The sequence below is a fragment of the Oncorhynchus mykiss genome, chromosome 4 (genome assembly GCF_057628025.1).
Source record: "Oncorhynchus mykiss isolate SJ-2025 chromosome 4, ASM5762802v1, whole genome shotgun sequence".
NCBI classification, from domain to species: domain Eukaryota; kingdom Metazoa; phylum Chordata; class Actinopteri; order Salmoniformes; family Salmonidae; genus Oncorhynchus; species Oncorhynchus mykiss.
Genome location: NC_143025.1, coordinates 33,547,481 through 33,567,043, shown reverse-complemented (window position 1 = coordinate 33,567,043; position 19,563 = coordinate 33,547,481). Strand labels below are relative to the sequence as shown.

General features: G+C 45.5%; 1 protein-coding gene across 7 annotated transcripts in view; it reads right to left on the bottom strand.

Moving 5' to 3' along the window:
* Positions 1-772: 772 nt before the first annotated feature.
* Positions 773-19,563, bottom strand: part of LOC110521715 (BTB/POZ domain-containing protein 8) — a 44,009-nt gene continuing 25,218 nt past the window's right edge. For 4 of the 7 annotated variants that reach the window (XM_021599511.3, XM_090231883.1, XM_090231884.1 and 1 more), the window contains exons 10-19: positions 18,650-18,752; positions 16,625-16,807; positions 14,082-14,252; positions 13,080-13,209; positions 11,730-11,791; positions 10,028-10,658; positions 8,635-8,722; positions 8,135-8,271; positions 6,007-8,034; positions 773-2,055 (exon numbers count right to left, since the gene is read on the bottom strand). In XM_021599511.3, the coding sequence (XP_021455186.3) occupies positions 1,511-2,055; positions 6,007-8,034; positions 8,135-8,271; positions 8,635-8,722; positions 10,028-10,658; positions 11,730-11,791; positions 13,080-13,209; positions 14,082-14,252; positions 16,625-16,807; positions 18,650-18,752 (4,078 nt within the window). In that variant the 3' untranslated portion in view covers positions 773-1,510. Of the gene's footprint in view, positions 3,176-6,006; positions 8,035-8,134; positions 8,272-8,634; positions 8,723-10,027; positions 10,659-11,729; positions 11,792-13,079; positions 13,210-14,081; positions 14,253-16,624; positions 16,808-18,649; positions 18,753-19,563 lie in introns of all 7 variants that reach the window. The other 3 variants (XM_021599512.3, XM_090231885.1, XR_016495213.1) reach the window with 2 other exon arrangements.

The following is a 19,563-nucleotide window of genomic DNA, read 5'->3' as shown; positions in this document are numbered from 1 at the left end:
GGGCTTTCTCTGACATTGACGCCTCTTTCTGCCCGTGCGCGTTTTGGTCAAATTAATGATCATTATTTCAATATTTCATTTGGACGGGCAAGGAGGTAAAGCAGGGCAGCCTGAACTTGAAGCAACAACATTGGTAACAGCGGACACTTTCTCGTGAGCTACGTTTTGCATATAGGATATAGTGTACCTTTTAGGAAGACGATTTGGAGGCAGAGACAAATAGATGGGTGGGCTAAACAATATTTGTTGAAAATGAAAGGCGCAACGCTTACTCACCATAGGAGCCGAAGCGCGCGTTGCGCTTTTTCCTTTATTATGAACTTTTTTGATTGCACCTCGACTCACGTTCGTTGAGCGCCCTCCACTTCTTCCCATTATCAATATTTATTTTACAGACACGAGTGTGTGAATTGGACAATATTTCTATTTTACTAAGCATTCCAAACGTAACAAGTACTTTTGGGTATAAGGGAACAGTTGTCAAAAACATATAGTAAAGTACAGATACCCGAAAATACAACTTAAGTAAAAAATATTTAAAGTATTACTTAAGTACTTTACACCAATGCCAAAAGGTGATTATATTTAGTGCATTAGATACAGTAACAAATGCTCAAATATTCCTTTTGAAGTGTATCCCTCATTTTAACCGGACATGTGCAATAAAAATCGATATCATTTCACAAATGATCTCTTCATTTTCTAAAATAAATCGAGTATTGTATTTGAATCAACTGTCACCAAACTAAAAACAATCAATGAAACCATTGTATTTAGAAGCACACATTTTTATTTTCATATACAACAATTAATGTAAAGCCAACATGTTCTCTAGTTTCTGTGAAACTCCACTGTCTGACCATCATAAAGACTAAAGAGCATGAGAAAGAAAGCTTTTTTTATTTTCTTCTAAATGTTGCAAACACCAAGTAAACATACAAAAAAATGTCTGCATGCACAACAGCTCATGTGTCTAAACTCTCAGTCCATTAAGTATTAAGGATATAAAGGAAGGTGATGGACTGAATGCAAACAAACAAGCACAGCTTGAGAGTCCAAAACAACCTCAAGAGTCCCATGAAAAGCAGCATAAAAAGCAGTAAATAAATAGAGGAATCAAACATAATGAAATCAAGGTATAAAACGGAAGAATTGTTGTACCGTAGTTGTCAAGAGAGACAGAAGACATGTTGTAAAAGTCCAGACAAAGTGTAACAGCTCCCTGATAGACAGTACTGTAGCAGTGTCAGTCTCCTAAATGCAGTCAGAAGTGTTGTATAGTTCAGCGGTATTCAACCGGGGTACTGCAGCGGTCAGCCCCCAAAATAATCTAACTTATGATTGGGGTGGGGGGGGGGTCGCCGGTTTGCCTGGGAGGGGGTCCCTGGGCAAGAAAAGGTTAGTACAGTATAGTTGATAAATGTACCAGACACCTGGTACAGTATAGTTGATAAATCCAGAGAGAGGTTAAGAGGCTAGTGTCTCTTTAATCCTTAAAGCCATCAATCAGTCAGTGATGTGTTTCTAGCTCCACAATGGTCCACTCCCCCTGTGGCGATGCAGCATCTTCAGGAGAGAAGCTGGTCACAGTTATGCTAGTTGTGGAGTCCTCCAGGGGTGATATGAGCTCCGCCCAGCGTTTAAACGTCTCCTTCTCGTGGGGCAGGAAGATCTGCTGGGCGTCAAGGCAGTCCCGGGAGAGGGACAGGGTCTGCTTGATCAGATACTGGGCTAGGTTCAGGTCCTCAGGGACTGGATTTATGATGCCCAGACTGGACTCCTGGTCTGAGAGGAGTTGCTTCAGCATGCTCCAGTCACGCTCTGCAAACTTACTGCTCTCCTCATTGTAACCTTCATCATTCTCCTCCTCCTCCTCCTGCCCCACTGTGCTGCTCCTGCTCCTGTCCTTGATGTTGTCCGAGGAGCTGAGGTGCTCAAAGGCTTCTCCCACGTCCAGTTCGTAGATGGGAGAGAGGGCTTTGGACGGGCGGCGGTCTTGTGTACAGGTCGGGGTTGTTGTTTGATCCAATCTGTCACAATGTCCCTCATTGTCCCCTAAAAACAATTGACAATACTGCACAATGACTTAACGATTCAGCTTTCCATAAGTCCATAGTCATTACACAGGCATTCTTCTGGTCACTTCTTTCCAATACCATCCCAACATGACTAAAGTTTCCCCCTTAATGCAACTGTGTCCTCTTAACCATTTAATAATCAATGATTGGATCAGGCAATGGCCTGTATTCTACAAGGAGATGGGGGGGCTCGTTTCACCATTGCATTGGTACTTGCGTTACAGACCAATGGATTATGATATGATATTGTTGATATACTGTACATTTATATCAGGTGTATAAATCACGAGTAATCACTGACCTGGACTGTGGGTGACAGGGAGGATGCACAGCTGCCTTAAAAGGTGAAGCACAGAGGGATGTAGTTGTCTGGATGTGTCTCTTTTATCCAGCAGTAATTAACACAGTAAGCCATGCATTGCATTGCCAGCGCTGGTTAGTTAGCCTAACTCTGCATAACTCCGTTTGCTCAGGCACCAGTGATATGTTTGAAGAAGTAAACCGTGCAGGTCTCTAACTATTGAACAAACCTTTTGTATTGTACAGATATGATTATTATACTGTAACAACAATCTAAATGCAGGCAGAAATGATTTCATTTGTAGCACAAAAGGAAGTACGCACACTCGTTTTCTCTGACATTTCCCATTTGTTTTTATATACAGTTTCTTTCTATCATAAACACTGCTTCAATGTCACTAAATAAGAGGTCTATACAGTCACGGGCAAAAGTTTTGAGAATTACACAAATATTCATTTTCACAAAGTCTGCTGCCTCAGTTTGTATGATGGCAATTTGCATATCCTCCAGAATGTTATGAAGAGTGATCAGATGAATTACAATTAATTGCAAAGTCCTTCTTTGCCATGCAAATGTACTGAATCCCCCAAAAACATTTCCACTGCATTTCGGCCCTGCCACAAAAGGCCCTGCCACATCATGTCAGTGATTCTCTCGTTAACACAGGTGTGAGTGTTGACGAGGACAGGGCTGGAGATCACTCTGTCATGCTGATTGAGTTCGAATAACAGACTGGAAGCTTCAAAAGGAGGGTGGTGCTTGGAATAATTGTTCTTCCTCTGTCAACCATGGTTACCTGCAAGGAAACACGTGCCGTCATCATTGCTTTGCACAAAAAGAGCTTCACAGGCAAGGATATTGCTGCCAGTAAGATTGCACCTAAATCAACCATTTATCAGATCATAAAAAACGTCAATAAGAACGGTTCAATTGTTGTGAAGAAGGCTTCAGGGCTAACAAAAAAGTCCAGCAAGCACCAGGACCGTCTCCTAAAGTTGATTCAGCTGCGGGATCGGGGCACCACCAGTACAGAGTTTGCTCATGAATGGCAGCAGGCAGGTGTGAGTGCATCTGCAAGCACAGTGAGGTGAAGACTTTTGGAGGATGGCCTGGTATCAAGAAGGGCAGCAAAGAAGCCACCTCTCTCCAGGAAAAACATCAGGGACAGTGATATTCTGCAAAAGGTACAGGGATTGGACTGCTGAGGACTGGGGGAAAGTCATGTTCTCTGATGAATCCCCTTTCCGATTGTTTGGGGCATCTGGAAAAAAGCTTATCCGGAGAAGGTGAGCGCTACCATTAGTCCTGTGTCATGCCAACAGTTAAGCATCCTGAGACCATGCCACCCCCATGTTGCTTCTCAGCCAAGGGGGTGGGCTCACTCACAATTTTGCCTAAGAACATAGTCATGAATAAAGAATGGTACCAACACATCCTCCGAGAGCAACTTCTCCCAACCATCCAGGAACAGTTTGGTGACGAACAATGCCTTTTCCAGCATGATGGAGCACCTTGCAATAAGGCAAAAGTGATAACTAAGTGTCTCGGGGAACAAAACATCGATTATTTTGGGTCCATGGCCAGGAAACTCCCCAGAACTTAATCCCATTGAGAACTTGTGGTCAATCCTCAAGAGGCGGGTGGACAAACAAAACCCCACACATTCTGACAAACTCCAAGCATTGATTATGCAAGAATGGGCTACCATCAGTCAGGATGTGGCCCAGAAGTGAATTGACAGCATGCCAGGGCAGATTGCAGAGGTCTTAAAAAAGTAGGGTCAACATATTGACTCTTTGCATCAACTTCATGTACATGTCAATAAAAGCCTTATAAAATAAACTTATGAAATGCTTGTAATAATACTTCAGTATTCCATAGTAACATCTGACAAAAATATCTAAAGACACTGAAGCAGCAGACTTTGTGAAAATTAATATTTGTGTCATTCTCAAAACTTTTGGCCACGACGGTACTGGCAAAATATCATAAAAATGTCCACTTATCGCTGTTGACAGCAGAAACAAGATTGACATGTTTTATTCTAGGATACCCCCTACCTAGTATGCATCCAAAATGTCACCATATCCCCTATATAGTGCACAAAGTAGTGCACTATATAGGGAATAGGGTTCCATTTCAGATGTAAACCCCTAACTAAGTAATAGCATAAGGATTTTCTGTATAACATGAGTGAAAAAAGAGAGACATATCAGAACTATGGAAGATAAAGATTGTTCTAGACACACTACACACAGAAGGCTACCAGGCAGCACCACACAAAGGCTATTGAACCAAACCAGTACTACAGAATAAAACTAGTAAAAAAAAATACAAACACAATAATATTGGGTGAAATAAATAAAAAGACAGACAAGAAATGGCTTGTATTACTGGCATGCAGATGTCTTTACTAGATAAGCAGACTGAGGAACAGACACAGGCTAGGAGGATCTGACAAATTACAACAAAAACAAGCCGATCCTGGGTAGGTAAGGGTCCCTGTAGGTAGGTAACACGTAGATTGACATAAGACTAAACCTTTCTCAAAAGCAATCTGGTCATCGTGACAGCTTAGTACTGTGGTCCATAGTACAATACAGATATTTTGGGATTTACCTTCTAAATCAAATGGCCATATTATTATGTGATTTGATTTGGTAGTAAAAATCATAGCTTGGCTGCATGTCTTTTGCATAAAACACAAATTATAAAGACATCAATCCCAATAAATAATATCATCAGCTATTATCTTATTGGCTTGACAAAGACCAGAAGCTGCTGGAGTTCATGGCATTCAATAAAAGAAACAACGAAAAATCATTGAATAGGCCTATTTGCATTTTTATGTACATCAAAGTGCATCGGTACAACTAGGCCTAAGTCAATCCGCCACACCTTGTCACAAGGCAGGTGGTTTATAACCAACACATGGCATAGTACTTGACACTAAATTATTACGTTTTGGTCCCCAAATGGCGCTCTATTCCCTACATAGTGCACTAATTTTGACCAGAGCCCCATGGGCCCTGGTCAAAACTAGTGCACTATAAAGGGAATAGGGTGCCATTTGGGGACTAAAACGTAATAATTTAGTGTCAGTTTTCGCATTGACATTAACATAGCGCCCCCCCCCCCCCCCTTTTCATATGTAATCTGAGTAGTCAGGGTCAGAATGCCTCTGAAAAAGTTGAATCATTAGGCTGATTATAGCTAAACTACTCCTGCATGTTTTTTGATTGACCAATCTCCATGTTTTAAATTGGTGTTGCAAATTCAAATCAATGGATTGGTACACAAACAGATGTTTTGTGTAATGATAGCAAGGTTTTAGCTATATGGGCATATACAAAAATGATCCCCTCATTGAATTTGAACTAGTTATATAATCTGCATAATATCCTTTTTGAGAGGAATGGGATAGCTAAGTGTACGTTTCATGATGCAAATGAGTAGTCCGAGCATTATATCATACGAGACAGAGGAGATTGTATCTTGCAAAGGGTGAACTAACTAACTATGCCTTGACTGATGGAGTTTGGCTGGGTGGGGAAGGAAAATGGGTGAGGGGTTTGGTTTTAGGGTTTAAATTCGGAGGGGTCCTAAATGTAGATTAGTATACATTACCTGCTGGGGACTGTGGGATAGCTGCATGTGCAGGAGACTCCCCTGTCTGCTGAGGGTAATTTAAGTCTAGATGTAAGTCTGCTCTCTTGCTCTCTGCAGGTACAGATGCTTGGTTAGGCTTGGTTGAGGGGTTCCTGCGTGGTGTCCCTCCGTTGCTGTACTGTTCAGCAGGCCGGAGGTCCAGGTGGCAGGGTCTCTCCCGCTCCTGGGGAGGCAGGTCACTGAGGTCAGGATCCAGGGGAGGGCAACCAGGGCTGGGCTCTACTCCCTCAACCTTGGTGGGGTTATGGTCATCTACCAGAGGATCCTGGATCTCAGTGAGGAAAACAATGGGTTTGGTGTTGGACTCCTGCTCGGTACCTTGTTCCTGCTGAGGTGTGCTTTTGGGAAGGTCAGACGCCAGGTGCTCCCCAGAGTGAGACACGGAGTTGGGGGCCGACTGAGGGGCTGGAGGAGGGTCACTCTCGAAGACTTCGCAGGGTGTGAGGGGGTCGTCAGGCTGTTGCTGGGGTGGAGTCTGCGCCCCGCCCTCCTCTGATCCCAGCTCCTCACACTCGTCCACAGAGATCAGAACAGAGCGGCGGAAGTTAGAGGCTGACTGGTAGTCCTGCTGCTCATTGTCCTGGTCAGGGTCAGCTCCATCCTCGAAGGCCAAGTTGATAATGCCCTGGAACTGAGGGGATGGGTCAACGGGAGGCAGAGGGGCATGATGACAAGGAAGAACCTCCACCTCTGACTTCTCGTCCTCTTCCTCATCCTCCTCTTCCTCAGACTCCTCCGACTCATCGGAGGAGAAGAGCTGGCTGTCGGGGACCTGCTTCACTGTAACAGTGGCCTCCACTTTCTCTACCTCCTCCTCAACAGGGACCTCCTCTCTGTCCCTGCTCAGCCAGGAGCGTGGCCGTCGCCTCACCCCTTCCTCCTCACTGGTGGTCTCAACCTCGCGCCCCTTCAGCCTCACCTCGACCCGCAGCCCACCGTCCAGCATCTTCAGCTCCTCGGGCGTACTCGTGTCACTACTACTGCGGCCCAGGAAGTCATGGCAACGCATGGTTCCGCCTCCCTTGGTTCCACCGCGGTCGTTGGAGCAGCAGTCGTCCACATCGTCCTGCGAGCCTCCGGCATCGTAGTCCTCAGAGCGGGGCTTGATGTCGTCTGAGGAGGTGGTGGCGCTGCCGGACTCTGACTCAGGGCTGACCTGGTGGTGCAGGCCACTCCACGAGTCCTCTAGAGGGTTATCTGTGCTGCTCAGGCTGCCTGGGTTCGGGGTGTCCAGGGGAAGATCTGTGGTTGAGCCAGGAGTGTGTTTACATGTGTGTGTTCCCTCTGTGTGCTTAGCAGGCTCTCCGTTTACAAGAGCATTCCCTTGAGAGATGTGGTTGGTTGCTGGTGGCTGACTGGACAGAGCTCTGATTCCTCCTGTGCTGTTAGGTTTACCTGGTTGTTTGGCAGACTTCTGGGGACTCTGCTTAGGGCTGGTGGTCAGGGGTAAGGAGAGGGAGTCCTCTCCTCCACCGAGGCCCTGGGGGCCTGATGGTAGTATTATGTTATGTGTCGGGCTCTGCTCTGTTGATCCTGCTGCTGGCTCGGAGGTCGCCTCCCTGGGATTTGAATGGGAGGAGACCCTCTCTGCTTCAGCACCAGTGTCATTAGCCTGTTGAGTCTCCGCAGAGGTCTTACCATTATATCCCTCTTTCTCTTTAGCTGCAGGCTTTTTAGAAGAAACGACAGAGGAGGAAGAGTTTTTAACTGGCCCTGCTGACTTTGGGGAGGCTTTCTCTGTAGGAGATTCAGAGGTACTTTTCTGCTTAGGTCCAGATTTGGCCATTGCTTGCGGAGGCTGTTTGGAAGGAGCAGAGCTAGAGTTGGATTTTGTTGGTTTAGAAGCAGATTTGGCTGCGGTAGCTGGCGTGGGTTTTGTGGTCTTCCTGGCTGCTTTGTCTGCTGAGGCTTTAGAACCATCCTTATCCTCCTCTTTCCTGGGAGACGCATGCTTTCTGGCACTCAGGGAGGACCCAGGTCTAGAGACTTCATGAGAGGCGAAACAAGAAAAAGGGAAGACTATTTCAATCATTTGGCCCACAGTGAGATGATGTTAGGATTTGTATTGGCACAAACACGCACGCACCATGGTTCTCAGCGGAGCCTGTTGGTGTGCTCCTTCCCTTCGTGTCTGCTCTGGCTCCTGTTCCTCTAGTTGTTGCTCTTCCTATAGAGGGAGGCTTGGCTTTATTGGCCTCTCTAGCGCTGGGCTTATTGGTTGGGCTGAGGGAGATTAAAAAGACAATCAAATCAAAAGCATACACAGCCCCAGAGAGCAGAAAATTAAGCCTGACACTCACAGAAATGAAAGCTATTTTTAATTGTAAAAATATATATATTGTAATTTAGGAAAATAACAACAATCAATACATTATGGGCTTGATACCATTAAGGGACAAAAGCTCATAAACCTCATAAGGCCTTAGCATAAACAAGCACTGTGTTTTTTCATCCATCTCTATCTCTGTATGGACTAGCAACTACCAATATATAACAGTGGGGGGCAGCAGAGCTTTTTCTACCATTTCTCAGGGATGGTCTTCTATCTAAGTAGGAGGTTCTGATTGTGGGTGCAATGCTGCTTACCTGTTGGTCTTTGCAGTGTCTGTTTTCTGGGGGGGTTTCGTCAGTGGAGATTTGGTCAGAAGTTTAGCCTGTGTTTTTGACTTAAGACCTAAAACACAGGATTGTTATAGTGTGCTTTAACCTTGCACCAAAACACTGATATGTATTGTTGGAAAATGAAAACCCCTCATTCTAAGTGAGCAGTTAAGAGGAGGAATAGGATTCGTTTAGCTATATAGCTTAGTGGGGAAGAAGAGTGCAACAATAAACAGACATTGTTTTGGAGGGGAGAAATGCACATTCTTCTAAAGAAATTCTCAAACAAAGTACACCAATGATTACATTTTAGGGAGAGCTAACAGGGATGTCAATATCTGACAAACAATTAGTGTTTTTTTTATTCATATTCAGCAAGCTAAAGGCTAGGAGCTGATAATAGTACTGTACTCCAGAGCCAAAATAATGCATAATCAGGGCCAATAAAACTGATAGAGCTGGAGTAGAGTAGGTGAATAGGGATGACTGGTTTTGTTAGAGAGAGAGAGGGAGGGGGAGGGAGAGCATATGGCACTCCGACTCTCTCTTCTTCTCTTTTGTATGAAAAAGAGAGACAGGCCGGCTGAGGCCCAGTTCCCCAGACAGACAGAGGGTGTTGCTATCAGTCTACACACCACACAACTCCCCTCCTTCTCCAAACGAGCATACACCGTCACCACGGGAGCTTGGACCAGACTGGGTGTGGAGAAATAAATTGGTCTCACCCCTGTGTGTGAGCTATGTTGGTTTTGACCTTCAGCTCTGCGGCTTTTTGGGGTGTCTGTTGCCAGGCTGTGCTACCCATAGGGATATTTATTTATGTGGTTCTACATTCAACTGATTAATATGCATGAAAGAAAGGAGTGCTTCTTGATTCATATTCATGCACACCACTACTGTATATAATGTGTTTCTACTTCAATGTATTCTCTTCCTTCTCTCTAGAACACCTCAGGGTTAAAGCATAACTCATGTAAATCAGTCTGCTACTTATTTCCACAAAACCTGCTGCCAACTATTTCTGCGTCAAGCTAATTTTTCAGATACTCTAACTTCCTACCATAAAATATAATTATTGTCATCATAAGAAAAAAGAATGAGTGAATTAACCCAGCTGGCAAAACTGGTTCGGATGACTTTATTACAGCGTCATTATCACAACGTCATTAAAACGTAATTACAAAATCCTCATGACGTCTTTTCAACCATTTTTCCCCATCTGGGAGGCAAGTAAATAACATTGGATGTTAAAACCTGGAAATTACAGTTACCCAGCTGGCAAAACAAGTTGAACGTCATTACAACGTCATTATGATGTATTTTCAACTAGTTTTGCACACTGGGGAGCAAGTTAATAACGTTGAATGTTAGACCAGACCTGGGATGGCGTTGCTGTTGCGTGGGCTTCCGGAGCTGTTGTCAGGGGAGGCACTGCCTGATGTGGAGGGGGTGGTGGTGGCGGGGTGGGCTGTGCTGCTGTCTGCCCCCTGTAAAGAGTCACCCTTCCCTGCTGTACTCTTCTGCAGCTTCCCTGGCCTAGCCTGAGCTGTGGAGGTGGTACCTGGAGGAGAGGTCTTGGGCCTGGCTCCAGGGTTAGGCCTCCTGTCCTGGTCCTTAGCCCCTTTACCTCCAGTCGGGGAACCCCTGGCACCGTTAGCAGTGGCTACCTCCTTCCTAGCCCCCCCTGGGCCAGCTGTACCGTTGAGCACTGTGGCGGAGGTTGTAGTCTTGGCTTTAGCCGTGGTGCTTCGGTGGTCGCCTGGCTGCTTGGTCTTGCCGTTCTTTGCCCTGGATGGGTCACTGTCTCCAGGATTGGTAGCGTTAGTCCCTCTCTCTGTGGTGGCTGGGAGGACTGGCGTGCCCAGCCCGTCTGACTTCATGGTGGGTGATGATGCAGCCGTAGTGCAACTTCCTGTTCCTGTGTTCCTGACGAGCCGATTGGCCCTGTGGACAGGAGGGCTCTCACACGGAGCTGCAGGACCTGAGGCGCATCTTACACCCCTTGGATGCTAAAAATAGACGAGAGAGGTTTGAATGGAAAAGTTCCAATCACACAACATCATTTAAAATAATGGCATAGTGGTCTACGGACTCGATTTAACAGCTAAATACCGAGAAGGAAGTCCGACCTAAACTGGAATTAACACGCTATCTAGAAACTGATTAGCCAGATTTTGTAGATACTGGCTAAGAATATTTTACTTGTAATGATCGTGATACGTTGTTATTTAACCTACATTAGTTGAATCAATGGACTGAATGACTAAGTTGATCGCGATAAGAACTTCCGCTAAATTACTCAAATGAAATGGAATTGAATAGAATTGAATAATACTGCTGAGGATGCCTGCAAGCTACTGAGCTATACTGTATACTCAGGCTTGTAAAACAAAAGCAGCCCCGGCCCTCATCACATCCTTCCAGGTGCTCGCTGCCTTGTGTCACAGTTCATCAGTCTGATAAGACACAAGGTCTGTGTATTTATCACTGAGGGGCTGAAAAGGTAATTGCTTTCTGTGTCAATTACGAAATGACAGCCGTCAGCAGCCCTGTGTCGGGGTCAGCAGAGCGACAGAAGTATAGCATCCCAAATGGCACCCTGTTTCCTATATAGTGCACTAATTTGGACCAAAGCCCTATGAGCCCTGGTCAAAAGTAGTGCACCACAATATCTGTCAAGTTGCTGTTGGCGGGGCCCCTCAGCCACCCACGTCACACACACACACACGTGTCGCCTCCAGTGTGTGTGTGTGTGTGGCTGGCTCTAGGTTTTCCACCATTCACATCTCTGTGATGTGTGAAGTGATTACAGGCTTTCAAAAACCAAAAGCCACCCTCCTAGATCATAATCACGCCATTACATCCACATTTGTGTCATTTAGCATCTAGATGCTCTTATCCAGAGTATAATTTGTGCATTCAACTAAAGTAGGTATCACAACCACATATCATAATCATTACACAGGTTTCTCGGTGTTATAGATGGGTTCATATCACCCGACTAAGTGATTTAACGACGAAAAAGAGGAATAAAACAATTGCTTTTAAATGAGACTAAATCAGCTTTTATCATACATTACCTGTGAGCTGGTAAAAACAGGCTTTTTCCCAAGTCTTCTACTGTCCCCTTTATCAAGAGCAGCTATAGGAGAGAACACCATTAAAGCAAGGTTTAAAACATGTTTAAATTACCATTACATTCAAATTTACCAACGTTCCTGAAATATCAAATCCAAGACATGTCCATTGAGGATACTGCAATGTGGCTATTCCACCTCAGGCTTCCTGATTTTCATTTCAATGAGATACAGTGGGTGAAACAACGCGTACAATCCTGATGTGGTGAGATTTTCATTTAATCAATGGAACATCAGTCAACTGTGTCTGCCGAGCAAGAAGAGACTTCACAGCTTATCTTACCATTTCCCCAGAGATGCTCCAAATCAAGACCAAACTGCTGCACTGGAATGTAGTCAAGTGTGTGTGTGTGTGTGAGTCTGGTGGTTGTGTATGATGTGGCATGTGTGACTAGATTACTGTATGCAACTACCAGTATGCATATTCATTCTATGTGCCTTGCCGTGTGTATGCATGTGTAAACTAGGGTCTCTATGTGAGAGACAGAGAGGGAGATTCCATCAGTATGGAATGTCAGTGGAATTCTAAAACCAAGTTCAATAAATCATTCACGCAAGGCATTTCAATGAATCGCAAAGCTAAACAGTCAAAACGAAGCAGTACTTCATTAGTTTCTCAGAGAATGCATGTAATTATGTGTGAAAACCACAAAGAGAGAGAAATTCAAGCATCCACCCCCGCCCCTTTTTTTACAACACAGAACATGCAGAGTATGCTGCAGTTACCATGTTAGCCTGGATTACGATTGGCTGAAAATGGGGTGAGAGAGACTGAGGCGGCACCCTCCTCGCCCAAACAATAGATGAACCTTCAGGTTGTGGCTGTGTGTGCTCTGTTCTGTTCTGCAGATGTGCTGAAAGCAGCCATTAATTGTGTGATGTTATCCAGAGGCAGCGGCAACAACATATGCCTCGGGGGGCTTTGGTTCCTTCCTCTCTAACGATACAGAGACAGACCCTGTGTTCCATCACTGAAGCCTGGTTCCAGGTCTGTTTGTGTTGTCCCTTACCATCTCCTATGGTCATTGTCACTATAGCCTGGTCCCAGATCTGTTTTGTGCTGTCGCTTGTCATCTCCTATGGTCATTGTCATGCCAAACAAGATCAAACAGAAAACAGATCTGGGACCAGGCTACCATCACTATGTGGTTGGGTTGAATAGAACAAACAAACACATCTGAGCCGAGAGGAAGAGAGCTCTGGCTCTCCTCTGCAGTGAGGGACAGATCAGATCATCTCCCAGCTACAGCTAAAGCCCCATAGATTAAAGATGGCCGTTTTCCCTTGTCTTACCTGCCAGTATCCGCTCTCTGTGCTTGGAGGGCAGGGTCTCCCATCCCCGCGTGTGGCGGACGGCGTAGAATGACTGGAGCAAGAAGGTCCACAACCTAGCGCGCAGCGCACCAATCTCTCGCCTGAACGGCTGGTTTAGAGAGGAAAGGAGAGAGGGGAGGGAGGAGGAGGAGGAAGAGAGGGAGGGGGAAAGAGAGAGAGCGCGAGCGAGCGAATCAGCAGCTGCTTAAAGTACCCATCACCATGGTAACCATCACCCCCCCTTTCTCTCTCCCTCCCTCTTGCAGAATCCACTTGAGCTCCTTTGAGCTAAATGGATGATGTCATCAGCTGAGGCTGCTGCTGTGCTCCCGCCTCCTCTTCCTCCACATCGCCTCAATGTTTATAAGAAACAGAGCTTCCTCCCTCACACAAACCCTCCCTCCATTCAGTCCTCTCGCTCTCCCACCCTCACACACATACACATCCTCCCTCGCTCACTACCGTCTAACACGCCCACCCTCTTTCCATTCCTCTCACTCGCTCTGGCTCTCACGCCCTCTGACAACTGGCCACAACACAGAGGCAGATTAGAGAAGGCCACTCCCATGTCTCTACATGCTTTCCCTCCCTCTTTCCAACTCTAATCCACCCTACCATATTCTGTGTAAGGACATGTGACTTAACCCAGCCAGCCTAACCCTGGCTGCAGCTCAAACCCAGCCAGGCCTCTACGCCCCTGGGAGTAATTACACAAGAATCATGGAGCTCTGGAACTGTGAATCTCTACCTTTCACCCAACGTGTGTGTGTGTGAGTGAAAGAGGGAAGAGAGAGGCAGAGAGCATAGCAGGGAATGTTTTAATGTTCACCCTTCACAGCTCTTTCTGTGTCATTTCACCATTATCCTTTGGAATGGAAGAAAACCCTCGTCATGCTTAGTCAACAAATAATAAAAAAGGCAAAATCGGAATAACTTGATTTTTGTTTGGGGGACTGTGAGTGAGTGAATGTGAGTATTCACCTCCTCCCTCTGAACCCTCTCCTCCATGGGTGTCTCTCCTTCAATGTCTTCCTCCCCAGCCAGGTGATCCACAGCGGCGAACAGGTCACAACAGTTATCCACCGTGACCCTGTCCCGTATGGCTGAGCACAGCTTCTTCAACAGGGCCGGTTCCCGCGTCGACTCCTCTCTCTAAAACACACACACGTTATTTTATTCATTAGCACACAGTAAAAGTAGAGGATTTAAATATAACTAAATGTACAGTGCCTTGCGAAAGTATTCGGCCCCCTTGAACTTTGCGACCTTTTGCCACATTTCAGGCTTCAAACATAAAGATATAAAACTGTATTTTTTTGTGAAGAATCAACAACAAGTGGGACACAATCATGAAGTGGAACGACATTTATTGGATATTTCAAACTTTTTTAACAAATCAAAAACTGAAGAATTGGGCGTGCAAAATTATTCAGCCCCCTTAAGTTAATACTTTGTAGCACCACCTTTTGCTGCGATTACAGCTGTAAGTCGCTTGGGGTATGTCTCTATCAGTTTTGCACATCGAGAGACTGAAATTTTTTCCCATTCCTCCTTGCAAAACAGCTCGAGCTCAGTGAGGTTGGATGGAGAGCATTTGTGAACAGCAGTTTTCAGTTCTTTCCACAGATTCTCGATTGGATTCAGGTCTGGACTTTGACTTGGCCATTCTAACACCTGGATATGTTTATTTTTTAACCATTCCATTGTAGATTTTGCTTTATGTTTTGGATCATTGTCTTGTTGGAAGACAAATCTCCGTCCCAGTCTCAGGTCTTTTGCAGACTCCATCAGGTTTTCTTCCAGAATGGTCCTGTATTTGGCTCCATCCATCTTCCCATCAATTTTAACCATCTTCCCTGTCCCTGCTGAAGAAAAGCAGGCCCAAACCATGATGCTGCCACCACCATGTTTGACAGTGGGCATGGTGTGTTCAGGGTGATGAGCTGTGTTGCTTTTACGCCAAACATAACGTTTTGCATTGTTGCCAAAAAGTTAAATTTTGGTTTCATCTGACCAGAGCACCTTCTTCCACATGTTTGGTGTGTCTCCCAGGTGGCTTGTGGCAAACTTTAAACAACACTTTTTATGGATATCTTTAAGAAATGGCTTTCTTCTTGCCACTCTTCCATAAAGGCCAGATTTGTGCAATATACGACTGATTGTTGTCCTATGGACAGAGTCTCCCACCTCAGCTGTAGATCTCTGCAGTTCATCCAAGTGATCATGGGCCTCTTGGCTGCATCTCTGATCAGTCTTCTCCTTGTATGAGCTGAAAGTTTAGAGGGACGGCCAGGTCTTGGTAGATTTGCAGTGGTCTGATACTCCTTCCATTTCAATATTATCGCTTGCACAGTGCTCCTTGGGATGTTTAAAGCTTGGGAAATATTTTTGTATCCAAATCCGGCTTTAAACTTCTTCACAACAGTATCTCGGACCTGCCTGGTGTGTTTCCTTGTTCTTCATGATGCTCTCTGCGCTTTTAACGGACCTCTGAGACTATCACAGTGCAGGTGCATTTATACGGAGACTTGATTACACACAGGTGGATTGTATTTATCATCATTAGTCATTTAGGTCAACATTGGATCATTCAGAGATCCTCACTGAACTTCTGGAGAGAGTTTGCTGCACTGAAAGTAAAGGGGCTGATTAATTTTGCACGCCCAATTTTTCAGTTTTTGATTTGTTAAAAAAGTTTGAAATATCCAATAAATGTCGTTCCACTTCATGATTGTGTCCCACTTGTTGTTGATTCTTCACAAAACAATACAGTTTTATATCTTTATGTTTGAAGCCTGAAATGTGGCAAAAGTTCGCAAAGTTCAAGGGGGCCGAATACTTTCGCAAGGCACTGTATGTGAAAGGGAGGTGGAGAAGCCCCAAGGTGAATGAAGTTGAGAAACCCCACACCAGACCCTGAGAAACCCCTTGCTTACAACCAAACGGTTATTTCACTGTAGTACAGAACAATTGCTACACTGTAGTACACTGACCACTACACAGCTCAAACACATTAGGATGGATTATAATTACATCTCAGACTCCCATGCTAATACATGAACTGAAATCAGACCAATTTCAGAGAGGCTGATGAGGATAATCCTTCAGGAAACCCGTTGTCACCACTGCTGTATAGCTCTGTATCTGTGATAACAGGGTGGAATGATTGGGATTGGAATGCGTATTTCTATCAGGGCAGAGTCAGACACAGTGGGTTGGCACATTGAGGACAGACACCCACAGAATGAAATAGACCATTTACATGATGTATGCAGACACCAATGATACGAGTGCAAACCTCTTGGACTGTGACTCTGCATCTAGAACTGCCTCAGCGTCCAGCGGGATGTTTACTATGAAGTTTTTGTGCATAGCATTAGCCTCATTTAATAAGTAACAATGAACCATCTACAACTGATCAAATGAATCAGTTTATAATTGGCTGTGAGTCTCTGTGTATGTTGTGTGTAGGTGTGTGTATCCGCCACATGTCCTGTGTCTGTCATGAGTGCGTCTTCCCTTACCCGTCGTAGGCTGTGGAAGGCCTGCGTGTGTGAGACCTGGGCCAGGTTTGTGACAATGACAGACAGACACTGGTCCTGCAGCTCTGTAGCCAGCAACACTGTCTGTTTAGCCCACTTGACCTCCGGGAGACTGCCCAGCAACTGCTCACTGCCACACAGCAGAGTCACCGTGTTCTGTACAGTCTGGATAGAACAGGATTATTAACGGTTATGTCTTATTTGAGAGACTTTTGTATTTCTCTCCTTCACATCACAACACACCCAGCAGAAGCCCAGCGCTCTGTACAGTCTGGATGGAACAATAAAACATTACATCTCTGGGGAACTATTTTTATCAGAGCTCTTATGAGCTCTTTCGCTCTACCTCACAACCCCCCCCCCCCCCCCCCCCCCACCACCACCACCAAGGTAGAGGTGGATACCTGTGCAGAGGTTAGAGTGCATGTCCCAACAGCACGTCTTCAATGTGACAGGGAGGAATCCAGTGGCAAGGGGGACACCCAGGACGACAGGCACCCTTTCACAGTTGCAGGAGGCTACCGGAGCTCCAATTTTCCGGGGGAGCGCCTGTCGTGCGCCGCCAGCACGTTGTTTTTCTCTCAAGGTGAACTCCCCTAGCCTTCGCCTTCCCAGAGACTTACCCACAGGCAGCGGGACAATGGTTGGCCGATGCCAGGGCGTGCCCACATAACGTGGGCCTGCACACCGCACCCCTGCCGAGTTCGCCTGGGACTGCAGAGACACCCAGTTACTGTGTTGTCACGAGGAAGGCCTGGTAGAAGTTTTGGTGAAGGAGAGGCTGTGTAGTGGCAAGAGGAGGCTTACGCACAGAGCTGCTTCCCGGTTTACCACAAGGACTAGCCAGCGGCAGCAAGCTGTAAGCAGGTGGGAAGTAGGCATGCACATTCCCTCTTACAACCACACACACAGTCCAGTGAACAATATTTCTAGTCAAATCAAATTGTATTAGTCACACACGCCGAATACGAATGCTTACTTACGAGCCCCTAACCAACAATGCAGTTAAAAAAAAATACGGATAAGAAAAATAAATAAAAGTAACAAGTAATTAAAGAGCAGCAGTAAAATAACAGTACTGAGGCTATATACAGGGGGTACCGGTACAAAGTCAATGTGTGGGGGCACCGGTTAGTTGAGGTAATAGGTAATATGTACATGTAGGTAAAGTTATTAAAGTGACTATGCATAGACGATAACAACAGAGAGTAGCAGCGGTTTTAAAGAGTGTGTGTGTGTGGTGGTGGTGGTGGGGGCAATGCAAATAGTCTGGGTAGTCTGTTACAGCTCTTATGATCTCTTATTTTAGAGACCTTTCTCATACTCAGTACTTCTCTTTCTCACAACACATACAACCACATACACACATACAAAGTGTTTCACCAACTATCTCATAATTGATCATTCACAGTCTGTGGAAGAAGTTATTACGGCTCTTATGTGACCTGTTATCGTAGAGCCATTTCTCAACACATACAACATAGTTTGTGAAACACTGTGCATCTCATCATTCATAATTCACAATTCATTATATTATGGACGACAAAACACACGTTTACAGTCTTTAACAGTTGTTAAGACATTTACACCTTTGATCAACTCTACTGTGTCCCACCACAGTTGTTCCTTCCGACCCTGCACTTGGCTATCGATGCAGGGGGAAACCCAAATTATGCAACACATTTTGGCAGCAGGCAGGCCCTCCTCAGCAGCAGCAGTAGAAGTAGTAGTAGGCTGAGCTCCAGAGTGGTGTACCCAGGGGAGGCGAGGGAAAGACACGGGCTGTGTCCCAATTCTCTACCCTTTTGTGCACTTGCACACTCCCTGTCATGGACTCCCTCCAGCCAAAACTAGACCAATCCAATGATTTTAAATCTGGATTACCCTGCTACATCTGTCTGTATCCATACTGGACTCCTGAACACGCCTGCCATGAAGGACTATGGAAATTGAGGTGAGGAAGTTGGGGTGTGTGTGTGTAGACTTATGAGTGTGTGTATAACCCACCATGGCTCCAGTCACAGCATTTAGACAGGCTCTCTGGACCTCACAAGGCAACAGAGCAAAGTGTCTCTCTGACCAGCTCTTCACATAGTGTTCAGCCACCCACCTGTAACACACAGTACAAACGAGTGTTCGAGAGCCTGTCACTTCAGTACATATTCTGACATATTGCTTGTTAAACACCTTTGAATTGTGTTTTTATAGAAACGGGTATGAACGAAGGGGAGAAAACATTGAGTTGGGTGGAGCGGGGATTTGATGCCACACAGGCAGGGGGGGTCGTACATGTGCTGTAAGCAGCAGCCCTAAGCACAAGACCAAGCCTAGGTACACGCTAAACCACTGATATACAGTAACTATCCACAGAGTATCCAGCAAGGCTCAGCGTGACTGTGCACGGTGTGTGATGATGTTCAGTGTGCGACTGTGTGCTGAAGGTCTGGGTGAGTGGGGATTAATGAGATTGTTGGACTCAGTGAGAGAGCATGTGATTTGCATCAGTAAAACGGGTCAGGTCCGTGAACCAAACCACTTATACAGCCTGACATCACACAGAGAGAGCTGCCAAACTCTATATAAGACACAGGCAGGAGTCCCAAACGGCACGTTATTCCCTATAGTGCACTACTTTTGACCAGAGCCCATAGTGCACTATATAGCGAATCGAATGCCATTTGGGACTCATTCATTAACCTCACTGGTCCTGGTGCTAGGAAGGAACAGCAGCCAGAAGTGTCCAAAAACATGGCACAGCTCCCAATTACATATCAATATCCTGCTGCCCCAAATTTCCCAGGCCACGTTCCAAATGGTACCCTATTCCCTTTATCGTGCACTTCATAGTACTGCACTATAAGGAATAGGTTGCCATTTGAAACACATCCTAGGAATATAAAACAACTTTTAGTTAAGGCAGC